This window comes from Prinia subflava, chromosome 15, assembly GCF_021018805.1.
Source record: "Prinia subflava isolate CZ2003 ecotype Zambia chromosome 15, Cam_Psub_1.2, whole genome shotgun sequence".
Classification (NCBI taxonomy): Eukaryota; Metazoa; Chordata; class Aves; order Passeriformes; family Cisticolidae; genus Prinia; species Prinia subflava.
In genome coordinates, this window is record NC_086261.1 from 9,225,923 (window position 1) to 9,238,954 (window position 13,032).

The 13,032-nt window shown below is 42.9% G+C and overlaps 1 protein-coding gene across 4 annotated transcripts in view; it reads right to left on the reverse strand.

Moving 5' to 3' along the window:
* Nucleotides 1–7,223, reverse strand: part of ADAMTSL3 (ADAMTS like 3) — a 173,339-nt gene extending 166,116 nt beyond the window's left edge. For 2 of the 4 annotated variants that reach the window (XM_063412566.1, XM_063412565.1), the window contains exons 1-2: nt 6,276–6,473; nt 4,978–5,069 (exon numbers count right to left, since the gene is read on the reverse strand). In XM_063412566.1, coding sequence (XP_063268636.1) covers nt 4,978–5,052 — 75 coding nt within the window. In that variant the 5' untranslated portion in view covers nt 5,053–5,069; nt 6,276–6,473. Of the gene's footprint in view, nt 1–4,977; nt 5,073–6,275; nt 6,476–7,030 lie in introns of those variants that run through there. The other 2 variants (XR_010082373.1, XM_063412567.1) reach the window with 2 other exon arrangements.
* Between the last annotated feature and the right edge of the window lie 5,809 nt (nt 7,224–13,032).

Below are 13,032 nucleotides of genomic sequence, written 5' to 3' on the forward strand. Positions count from 1 at the left end.
AACAGCTATAGAGGCACAATTATGAATCTGCTTCCACTATCACCAAATTCAATGTACTTTACTACTTGACTGCAACCCATACTGGAGCTCCTGGGGATTCAGGTGAGCATGGAGAAATGTTTAAAGCAAAGCTTCAAGCTCAAAAACTGAATATAAAACCAAATATGTGGTTACAGAAATGACAGCAAATAAAAAGGACTCTGATTTTAAAATGTATGGTTTTTTTGAAGCAAAATGCATTATTTTAGATGGCTAAATCTTGAATTCTGGATGAAGAGTAAGAGTTTTAATATCAGTACAATCAATCGTACATTTTCTGTGATGCAAAGGCAGGAATGGAATTTGGTGCACTGTGTAAAAATGTCACCTCAGTGCTGTCTATGCCCCAGTTTGGTAAGGAACATGAAGGATGCAGCTGCACCAAGCAGACTTGAATGAGTAATTATCAGTGACTAAGCATTCAAGTGTCTTCTAAACCAAAGATCATCCCAGAGCCATTCCTTTGTTTTTTGACTACTCTTTCAAGAAAAATTAGAAGCCACTGGCAGTTGTTAGAAGTTATTCCTATTCTTGAAGCTTCTCTAAGTGTACTCTTGTATATTTGGTTTTGAAAACAAAAATTTGCAGCTCTACACACAACTGATCTGAGAATTTCTGTCCAACTTTCCATGTAACTTCACAAGAAATTATCATTGTAACAAGTAACTTAGTAAAGGGGTGCCTTCATTGATGACATCTGCACTCTTGGTCCTCTCCCATAGCTGACTTTAATTTTTTATGACACATTTTAAAAAGTAAACATTCATACATAGTTTGTGTCTCAAGTCACAAGACACATGCATCAACTTTTCAGGCAATTTCACTATTGGATTGTAAACTGAGGGTAACAGCAGTTCAGATTCTATGAGCACTGGCTGAGCAATCATTATCAGTCATAAATTTAAAGCACATTCAGAAACTTATGTTTAAGTTTTCTGGTAATGCAGTCACTGCATTGCAACCTTGTCAATAGCAATGAATGTTTTAAGTCAGAATATTTGTACAGAGTCTCAGATGTGTTATTTGTCTTTAGAAGCAGCAATTCAATCTTCACACTAAGAATAAAACCACAGGCCTTTTGAGGCTGATGGCAAAACTCCAGATGGGTGCACAATTGCCACCTGCCTACAGAAACAGAAAACTGCTTCAGATTTAACTCAGGACTTGCCAGTCTCACCTTGATATTTCTGATCAAGATTACTGGAAATTTAAGAATGTTGTATGGTGTGTAGTTCATAATCTATTTTCTGGACATCAGTGTGCAATACATTCAGTGACTGTAAAACAATAATACAGAGGTTTTCCACAAAGATGGTCTCCAAGTCCACTATGTCATATAATGGACATCAGATTTTTGGCCTTGCAAAGCTCAGCCTTAAAGACATTTACTATGTTGGTAGTTTTTGGCAGATTGGTTATGGCAGAATCATTTTGAAGACAATAATGTTTTCAGTATGTATATCCTTCATTTCGAAAATATCACAGATAGTTAGAAAAGACCATAATGCAAGCAGGGATTGCAGGAACATAAATCACAGAAGCAACCAACAGTTTATTGAATGAATATATGACCTATGAAACTTTCCCTTCCATAGAAACCAAGACCTAATGCTCCTTAAATATCCAGACATGGTGTCTTTGCTGTTACTCCCTCTGCACACATTACCAACCCCATGGTCTTTGGAGGCAAAATGTACTGACTTGTAGAGGGTTTAATTTGGACTATAGGAACGGAAGAAAATATCAGTGTATTCCTGATTTGAAAAGAGCATACCAGAGAATAAATCTAAAATGAATCCATGTGTAAAATTCTTGATATATATTTGCCCGTACAAATCTGCTAGCCATCATTTCTTTCTGCCAGTAATCCATTAGTGAGACTATAAAGATATACAGTCCTACATTTTGTAACAAATATAACAGCATCTAGCTGAATGGTGTAATAAAATATCATCACAAGGTTCAGAAAGAGTTGGTTACCAGGCTGAACATCCTGCCTTTTCAATTACCAATATGAAGCAATGTGTACTCAAGAGATCACTTCAAAACAGCAGAACTGGGCTTGGACACTTCTACTTTGTTAGCTTAACCCATCTCCTAAAATCTGTAGAATTAATAGCTCTCCTGCTACAATGTGAGGAAAAATGAGGAGGCTTTTAAACAATATTTAGCAATAAATTCAAGGCTAGGGATGTAGTTAACATTCCCAAATACACATAATCTGTAGAATACACTAAGTTCTTTGTATAGAGTCATCATTTAAACCTTCAGAAACAATGAGTTATTCCATGTTGCTGCTACCATTTGATAGACAAGTTTCTTGTTTGTTTTCAAGAAAAACATACATATGTAATCTGCTTCTATTACCACTGACTTTAGACTAATGCAGTTCCATTAATTTCATTTCTATTGACACATACAAGAAAAGGTCAGCTCTGTACTTGCAAAAGCACATGGCCAAGCCTTACCCATAAGTGATCTCTTCCTGAGTGATTTATGTCACTGCTCTTGGTCACAGAGCAGATTTAAAAATCAGACATCTCAGCAATGCTCAGGGGTAAACTGTTCCCTGGGTTGTCCTAGGAAACCTAATTTACCTGATAGTACAGCAAACTAATTTGCCATTGACAGAATAATTTTGTGAAATTTGAGACACAGCCCATTTGCAAGGGCAGAGATAACTTTGGAGCCCAGCTAAACACCACACTGCCTGTTACCATGCTGTGAAGAATCAGAAAGGACGCCAAAGACCAAAGTTAAGTTCCATGGCTTCTCAGGAACAGCTACCTCTTTTTCACAACTTCTCATGTTAAAGTTTTCTTTGCATTACATTCATACCACATTCCCACCACATTCTTTTTAAATGGTCATTTTTTTATTCTGTACCTGCCTCAAGCAGGATGAAATTAATCAATTGCACATAAGTGATATGACATAGACTTGTGACCTTGCCCAGCATCCAATTGTTTCTAATTGATTAGCTCCAGACATAAGCACTTTAATAGCCAAAAACAACAGAAGTGGAAGTTATGGTACAATATTAGGGTAAAATGACTGTGTGTGGTCCATTTAGTATGGCCCCAAGCAACCAATTAAAGAATTAATGGTTATTGGATACCAAAAATGTTATGTTAAATAATATAAAATATCTTTAATGTGCCTAAAATTGTGATAAAACACCTAAAACTTAGGAGCAAAAAGGCCTCCTACAAGATTGGGGTTAAGTGCTAATGACTCAAATATGCCAAACAGATTACAGTATTTTAAAGGACAATCAAGACCATAAAATTTGACCTGGATTGAAGTGTTCATAAAGCTACTCACAATAGCCAATTGATTACTACAATGTGTTTGGGTTGTTTTTATTATAAAGAGACAAGTGAAGCTATGCCAAACCATTCGTGGAGAAGAGGAAACTATGCCACTACTGGTTCCAGCTCTGCAATAAGGAAAATGTGAAAGAAAAAATACACGAAAAATTCTGCAAAAAGGAAAAAATGGTCCCTTCATAACCAAAAGGCCCAAACCCAAAACTGACATTTCCCTTCTCTGAGCTTCTATTCTCATCTTGAACAGAACTATTAAGGGAACTTCATGAACTATTTTCTGAGAGTTTTATAGGGCTGGTTATTACAGCATCTCTCAACTGCTTGCACACAAAGATACAAGCTGAGCACACACAGCAAATCTGTAACATTTTTGTCCTTGCATAAGAAACATGCAGGCAAAAAGCAGATCCCACTGTGGCCTATCTGCTCAGACATGTGTTGAATGCAGTGTCTTTTACTGCACAATTAATACAGATGTAAATTTTTACTTTAATGACAAGTTCTTTACTCAAGTAACCAGTCTACTGGTTAGTTGCAACCATAATCCACAGAGAAGAGGTGTTCATCAGCTGCCAAATCACTCACAGCACACAGAGCACTCAGCAGTGCTACTGGGGATGCACTGGAGTCCCATTCCCTCTACCTTGAACCTCAAAGTCCACTATAAACTGAACACAGCTTATGCAGCTGTCTAGTACAGTCTCCTCAGTTCTTCATACTCCTTTTGATTTTACTTTTGCCTGTTGTATTGTTCTTCAAAATTCTCCAGCATGTATGTGTATATAATGCCCAGAACATCAGGCTCCATTTTTCAGCATTGCAATAATACAAACAATACACAACACTGATTTTGTTTAAAGATTTTACTTTTTTGTTGAAAACTACTACAATGCTTCAAAATAAGGTTCCTATTTATTTAAAAAAAATAAATCTCAGTTTATTTAGCCATCTTTTTTCTAAGGATTTGTGGCTTTGTGTGTATTTAAGACCAAAGAATCCTTGAAACACTTTGTGCTGTGGGAACTACCAGTATAGAGAATGACACACTGTAACAGCATCTCCACGGCATGCCAGCACACCATATTTCTTGAAATATTCACTTCTTGGAACTGATCAGGCTCATGAGTCAGATGGCAGCTATGGTTTTACCTCCATGGTTCCTGTACTCATTGAACACTTGGAGCAAAGACCTTTTCCTGCCACCTCCCCTGCCTTCCTACTTCTGAATGCTTTAGATGTTTCTGCCCAGGTATTTCTATAATCCTTGTCACTTACAGCACCTTAATATTTATCAGGTGCTGAAATTCCCAGGGGCAAAGAACAGCTGTGCTGCCTAGAAAGACCCATGGCATTACACACCTGGCAAGATCTCCTTTGGTCACCCTTTGGTCAAGTCATGTACAATATATTGAGCAAGAGAGCGAATAATCATTTTCCACATGGATGTCTTTGAAAGTCTGGTGAAAGGAAAACGTTCTCAGTGGGAGACTTTTAATTACAGAGCAGCTCCTCCGAGTAGTTTTCTGTTTTAAAACAGTAATGCAAAGTGTGCAGCAAGGTCACCTGACACAGGACTAGGAATGACAACAGCAACAAGTTCATTACCTACCTGTAGATGAGCACAGAGTGCAAAAGCAAGCCAAGTGATCTCCCAGAACAGCCCAGTGTCTTTAGGGCTGGCCATCCTCACGCCTTGGGGCTCTGCTGAGAGAAATTGTTTCAAGTTACAAACAAAATCAAGTGGGCTCCGCCAGACTTTCAATGACTAAAGCCAAGCGGGCCGGCCGCTGGAAGCAGCGCAATGCAAACAGCGGAGAGCTGCGCTGGCCAGGGCAGCAGGCGTGCAGCACATGCCATGAGCACAGCCTGCAGGGTGAGGCTGCTCCAGGCAGGGCACAGGGAAGGACCAAAATGAGAGGCTCGGGGAAGCTGGCAGCAGCTTGATTAACTCCCGAATGTAAGAGAATTTATGGAATTGGGAAGCCCTCCCATCTTGATCTCTAGAAAGTAAAACCTAAGGAGCATAAAATTTTTGATGTACTTTCCAGCACTTTCACCCACTTAAAGATGAAAGCCCAGCCCTGTGATTTCAGCAGTCATTTGCACTGCCTTTGAAAGCTCAGAGACTAAACAATCAGGGCTTAGTCAGAGTTTAGGAAAAAAATACATCAATTTACTGATCATCAAAATTACATGGCCAGCATGGGCTAGTCAATTTAAAATTGCCCCAAACCCCATCATGTAATAACATTATTTATTCTGTTAATTTCTTGTGTCAATGCACTTTATTGCCTTGGACTACCAGAGTCTGAGATCACTACCAGAGTGATCTTAAAACAGTGCAAGTTTTATACACCCCGATACACACACAAACAGCCCTCCCTCCCCTCAGCCACCACCCCACAAGTTTGCCAAGTCCCACAGTGAATGAAAACTTCTCCTTCAAATAAAGTACTCCTTTCTAAAAAAGCAGGCATCCCAAGGAAAACCTTCTATCCAAACAGTTCTTGCACCTGTCAACTGAACATAATTAAGATTCCTTACAGAAATACGTGTTTTCTTCCCTCCCTCCAAAAACATCCTAAAGTTCCCCTCCGTCCCAAAATCATTAGCGCTCCTGGGTGCTTTTGTCATTCAGAAGAATCAACGATGACAATAAAAGAAGGAAGAGATCTCTCTTTTCCCCCTTGTCCCTTGCCGAGAGCCCCAAGTGGCCGAGCACACCGGGCTCCGGTGTTTGCCAGGTGCCGGTGCCTGTGCTCCCCGCGCACCCTCGCCGCCGTACCCTCCCGGAGACTCCTCCAGAGCGACCCTGGCCCAGCCCCGCGGCCCCTGCCCTCCGCCCTGGCCGAGGGAGCCGCTCGGGGCAGAGGATCGGCGCTGCCCTGCCCTGCCGAGCTCACCCACCTGGAGCGGCGCGCCGGGGAGCGCGCAGCGGGGCCGAGAGGGCGGCGGGCAGCGGGCCGGGCACGGCCGGCGCACGGGAGAGCCTCGCCTGTCACGGCACCGGGGATGCAGCATCCTGCCCCGCCAGCGGCGGCCCCTCCCTCACGCCAGGCTCCAGCCCACCGCCGCGCCTCAGCCAAGGTCCTACAGGCTGCTGGCAGCGGGCCGCCCCCCCCGCCCGCCCGCCCGCCGCAGCCCGGCCCCGGCCGGAGGCGCCCGGGCGCCTCCACCTGCGGCGCGGGGCCCGGCCCGGCCCGGCTCCGGCTCCGCGGCTCGCTCGGCGCCCCCCGCGCAGCCGCTGCCTCCCCGGCCAGCAAGGGCGGGCGGGCGGCCAAGCGCGCCCTTCCCGTCCCGGCCCCCCCAGCCCCGGCTGCGGAGGCACTGGCGACGCTCCGATGTCGGGGGCCGAGACCCCGGCAGCCGGGACCAAGTGGTTCGTCTTCCCCCGAGGAGCAAAAGCTACCGTGAAGTCAGCCCCCGAATCTGATACAAAGCAGCTTCCAAAACCACAACCATCCTGTGTCTCATCTGCAAGTAACTCTCACTATACAGCTACAAATCTGCTCGCGCACCGAGTAGGGCTTTAATCATGCTGCCGTCTACAATAATTTTAGGTTTCCTACTGTAAATCTGGCGAATATGTCTCGTACGATAGCTTTGCTCTCGTTCTCCCTCTGAGCTTCGAGCTGCTAAACAGGAACGCCAAAATCCTCTACCTTCGCACTACGGCTTCCACTGATGTTCCAAGCTTTCGGGTCCGCTAAGAGCAGCACGTAGAGAAAGGGCTCTGATCCCTGCCACTGAAGTTAAAAATATGCTCCAGTGGACTAAACATAACCGATGAAGAGTTTGTTCAAATATGTTGCACTGGAAACTTTTCCAATCTGTTTAGGTTTCTCACCAGCAAGGGAAGGCGGCTCCTCTATCGCTAGGAACAGAGTGCCCTCTGCTGAAACCAGCCTGCAGAGCCCGGCGGCGACAGCCAGCGGGAGAGCCGCCCGGAGCAGAGCCGGGGCTGGCTGGGACCTCGCAGGGACACCAGCGCACAGCCAGGGCTGGCTGCGACCTCGCAGGGACACCAGCGCACAGCCAGGGCTGGCTGCGACCTCGCAGGGACACCAGCGCACAGCCAGGGCTGGCTGCGACCTCGCAGGGACACCAGCGCACAGCCAGGGCTGGCTGGGACCCTGCAGGGACACCAGGGCACAGCCAGGGCTGGCTGGGACCCTGCAGGGACACCAGGGCACAGCCAGGGCTGGCTGCGACCTCGCAGGGACACCAGCGCACAGCCAGGGCTGGCTGGGACTTCGCAGGGACACCAGGGCACAGCCAGGGCTGGCTGGGACCCTGCAGGGCCACCAGCGCTGCCGCTCCGTGCCACTGAGCTCACAGGCTGCTCTGTTCGGGTGCGCTCGGACACCTGAGTCAAGCTGCTCTTCCCAGTCTATGTGATAACAGGCTGTGTAACAGGCAAGAGTGCTGCGGAGGACCCGATCTGCTGTTTTTAATCTTCTGATTTTAATCTTCAGATCTTCTGCGTTATTTTAATACCGCTCATGTGAAAGTGCATCAGCTTCCTGGAAAGCCTGGCTTTCCATCCATTTCAGTTGCCACAGTTATTAAACAGTCCTTTCACTAGGACATCAGTTATAACCCTGCAATTCTTGTCTTCCAAAATTATATACCCATGCAGGTAGCATATACTTCAGGCTTGATCACAGGTGATTTTAAACCCAGAATTTAGTCTTTAGATCATCTAATGTAGAAAGTACATTTTCCTTTGCCAAAACCACGGAGATGAAGCTGACCCTCAAGACCTGCCATCTTAGGAATGTACCCAGTGGGCACCATCCTTACTTAGAATATCTTTTCTCTTGTAATTAATATATGCAAGTGTTATAAACATTTGTCCATCCGAAATAAATTTAAGTGTAGAAAAATTGTGTACTTGAAAGCAGTCTACATTGGCTCACATCAGATTCAGCAACTCAGACAAGGCTGCTGTTTACACACACACACCTAATTCCTCATGTGTCCTGGTCCAGGTTAGAGATTCTATGCCTGAATTTTTACAGCACATAAGAAAATGGAGATAAGCATTAGTCCTCAGGGAGATTTCAGAAAGCAGCATTACAGTAAACAATACAACTACCTTGGAAAGTAGAGATCAGGAGGGTCTTACCTCAGCTGCTAAGTGTTGTTAATTCCATTCTCCCTCATAATCCATAGGTCTGGTTATGTTACACTGAAATCATCCTTTTTGCAAGGAAGATGAGCACCCAGAAAATAACAGTATTTGGAGAACAAAAATAGCCTTAGCCTACTACTAGAAAACCCTACATAGGGTTTTGGACAGCAGTTTCCTATGTGAAAACAGGACATTTTCCTATGTGAATCCTATTCTCATTGAATGCTGGTCTGTGTTCACTTTTATCCTATTCAATTTCTTCACCTCAGCCTCACTACACACTCCTGCCACTTCACTCTTTTCTCTTTAAACTTTGAAAGCTTTGAAATTTTGACTCCTGTTGGAGGTCTTCATAACCTCTTCTGCTGAGCCAAGAAAAACTGTATGAAACTCTGGTGTCCAGGCAAGATGTGACTGAAAACAAGGACTTCAAATTTCACAGCACATGCAGCTCCATAGCTGACTCCCTAACACACCTCCTAAAGTTAAAAGGGCCACAAATTTAAAGGTTCTGGTTGCTTAATTTTCATAGCTCGAGACGTCACCAATTCTGCAAAAACTAACCACTTGAGTTTAAAATAAAACATCATTTTTAAAGAAAATATTTGACTTCCTTTTTGCTTACCCTGTCTTGTCTGTATGGATTACAAACTCTTCAAGATAGAACTTCTGTTCTTTGCCTATTTACATTATGTTTGCACATCCCTGGTCCAGTGTCAAGTGCTTTAGGTATTACCTTAGTAGCAATTTTTACCACACAGTCTTTTAATTTCCATTCACGTCACATTAGCCCAGCAGAGTCAGTATAAGATTTTTGAATAACAAATTATACCAATGCTTTTAACACTCAGTTCAGATGTATTTGGCTCTTGCTTTTAACAAGGCTTTTTTATTCCACATGTGCTTTCTTTTTGCTGGTCTCTAAAATATGCATAACTTAAATTACATGGAAAATGACAACTCTAAAGCATTTAGCATTCATAAAATTGTGAAGTATGGACATTTGCATTTACTATTTCATTGAACACATAACAGCACTATCATCCATCTGTACAGCTGGCATGGCTCTCATGAGGAAGAGGGTTAGAAACATAATGGTATTATCCTTTGTTTTAGACTTTAAACTTAAGAGAGACTTGAGACCATGTGTCTTCACTATCAAACATAACCATGGAATATTTTGCATGAATAATTTCTTGAGTTATATTCAATTGTAACAGAAAATTTCAACTTGCACTCAACAGTACAGGCAGAAGTGGCAGAGAAGAAAGATTCTGCAAGTTATAACTGCCAAAGGGCCAAACTGAAAAAAAAGAAATCTCTGGTCTGGCAAACAACAAAAAACTCTCTTAAATCACATGATAACCACCAAATTTCACTCCTTGAACATTAATAGAAAACCTATATATTGAAAAGAGAAACCCAACTCTTCTCTATTTATCTTTGTCCTGAAATGCAGGTAGACATACCTCTTCAACAGATTTCACTTTTATATAATTTTTTCCCCAAAACAAGTTCAAGTAAGAAAATCTGAGAACGTGAAGGCCATTCTTTCATTGCAACAAAAGTCTTTACTACTCAAGAGAAAGTATGTTTGGCTAAATTACAAATTCAAAATCCATTGAAACAGTGCAGAACAACATTTGGCTCATAAATCAGCATCCTGAATAACGTATAGCAAAATTGGAAGTATCCTGCAGAGGCCTCATGCAGAAACTGCATTTTGGTTCAACGCCTCAAAGTTATCAGTAATAGAGCTGTACCTGATTGATTAATGAATGCAAAATGTTAAATTTCCTGTAACTAGAGTAATGAGAACCCTGACAAAGTCTAATCAGTTCTTTGGCCCTGCATCTTATGCACACAGGGTGCTTGTTTACTCTGAAATAACAAGCCCTCCAGGGCAGAGAGCAATCACACACTTCACAAGTGTGTTATACCCTACAAAGAGCAAAGCCTCTCTGAGTATGAAGGTACAAAGTTCAGCCACAGCACCCTTTCATTTCTTGGTGTTATGGAACCCATTGCATTCCATGTAGATCCTTGCCCTGGGCTTTGGAAACAGCTCCATCAATATAGGAAGTAAAAAAACATCCTTGAGGCTTACAGAAATAAAAAATTGCTTATGTGTAGACCTAAACATAGAAGAAAAGTACTGTCTCCCTCTTGGTTTCTGTTCAAATGACTCTAGAATTAACCAAAACAATATAGGCAAATGGCCACTATTTCAAGTATTTGAATAAATGTTTGTTCTTTCTTGTCTTTCAAATTCTTTTTGGTGGTTAAGCAAAACAACTCGTGGCTCATTTGAATATTTATGATCCTATACAGTAGGAGAAAAACCAACACACCTTCAAATAGCACAAACTTACTTTTTGTCCTAGTTCACAGCCTTAACTAAAATGTTAGAATCAACATTTTGAGATACTTACAATACACTTACATGATCATTTTGTGGGTTTTCAAAATATATTTTCAAAAGGATTCAGGTGATTATTTTGGGCATAATTAAAAAAATAGGAATTTGTATAGATAAAGGTTGAAGGCAGATAAGGCAAAATGAAAAGTTTATTGCAGAGGTAAAATAATTTATCTATGCATAACTATGTGTTAACAGATATTCTTTCTAGCTTGCACAATAACATAACCCAGTGAGACTGCAGATATGGCATATTGGAGTTCTGAACTCATCTGCCATTTTCCTCTCATGCACCAGTGACAGTGACCTGTTTTTCCTCGTTCTGTGATGGCCCTCACTTCTGAGATTGTTAAAAATAAAATGTTACTGAGTGCTATGTGGAAGAGGCAACATTTGCTGAATAAACAGGGGCTCTGAGGAAATCATTTCTATTGCAAGTCATGGGCAGCAGACAAAGGTCAGCAGTGAGGACGTGCCCTCGCTGTAATGGCTCACTGGGGAAGAGCAAGAGCAAAGTAGGCGGCCTGTGTGTTAAAGATGACTTGTGCATGTCACTACATGAGCATCCACCACCATGCACACCAACATGGAAACAGAAGAGAACATAAGCAAGGAGCAAACTGGGAGAAGGAATAAAAAAATGAAAAGGTTGGAAGAAACACATGATACATCATTGGCATGAATAGTAGTGGCACACAGAGTGAGGTTACGAAAAGAGAAGATGAATATACACTTCACCTTGCACCTTCACACAGCAATCCAGGTGCTGGGCACAGCAGTACTAATACAGACTGTAAATAGCAACAGCTCTGGTGTTTGTAGCTGAGAGCAGAGTTTGGTCTCTGGCAGCTGAAAACCAGGACAGCCTAAGTAAGGAACTTGCCCGGTGTCACCTACAAAAGACTATTATCAGGTGTATTTTCTACATTTCATATTCTACCAAAGTCTATTGCTTACTTTTGCACCTGGTAAGGCCACAAATAAATTAATTTTTCCCCTGTTACCAATTTATAGGAGGCTGTTGTTCCAAAGCAGACAAAAGCCCCTATAAGCCAACTGACTTGTACTGCTTAATTTAACCAGGTAAATAGAGGCACAGTACTGCAGAGGAGGAGCACTGGTGCAGTGATATGTTCTGCAAAGGCCTTTCCCATCTCTGTGTACTGCCACCAATGACACAGAAACCACCCTTTAACTTTTCTGGTGGGTGATCTCTAATTTTCTCGTGGAAAAGTACCTACTCTGGTACCGTGGCAACCACTATCAGGCCAACAGAACTCAATTTGTCCTCATTAGCTCTGGTCACATGTGAGTCACAAACAGATCTCTGTAAACAGACTACTTAGAAAGGTATTTATTGATACAGTCCAATGCCTCAGGGTAATATAATTTGAAACAGTATTACTGCTATACATAGTAGCTCCTTAAGGTGTTTTACTGTCCAGTGATATCTTGATTTGTTTCCAGTGGGTGTTTAGGAAAAGACCCTCATGACTTACAGAGCAGAATAATACCCAGAGAAAAACACCAACATGCTACACAATTTTCCATTGTTTATGCTGATTCTGCAATCTATGCCTATATTTTTCAGCACAAATTGTGACAGTATTGTCACAATGGTCAAGCCTGACTGCTTTCTATGTACAGCCTCAACTGCATTTAACCCTTGAAAAGTAGATATCAATTCAAGCATTTTGTATTGGGTCACCAAAAAAAGTCTAAAAAGCGATATTACTATCAAGTAATAAGTATGTGCTAAGTATGTAGCAGCCATGGCTCAAACAAAGTGTCATCCAGGGAGTGGCAAAGTCCAGCTGCTTCCCAAGGGACAGAGAGACCAGTCAGGTGGGCAGGCTGCACAGGAGCCACACAGGCTGTGGCCCTGTCCCACTGCTCCTAGGTGAGGGACTCGGGGGCTAGAGGGGACAGCCAAGGGTGCAGAGAGACCAGGCAGAGCTCAGTAACCAGGCTGGTACAAACCAAGTCAAAAAACCAGACCACGGGCCACCAGAGCCCACAGCTCAGCAAAACCACAAGGGAGCATAAAGGGAGGGTTGAGGGCCAGGCCAGAGCTTAAATGCAGCTCCAGCAGCCCTGGGCACAGCGTGGGC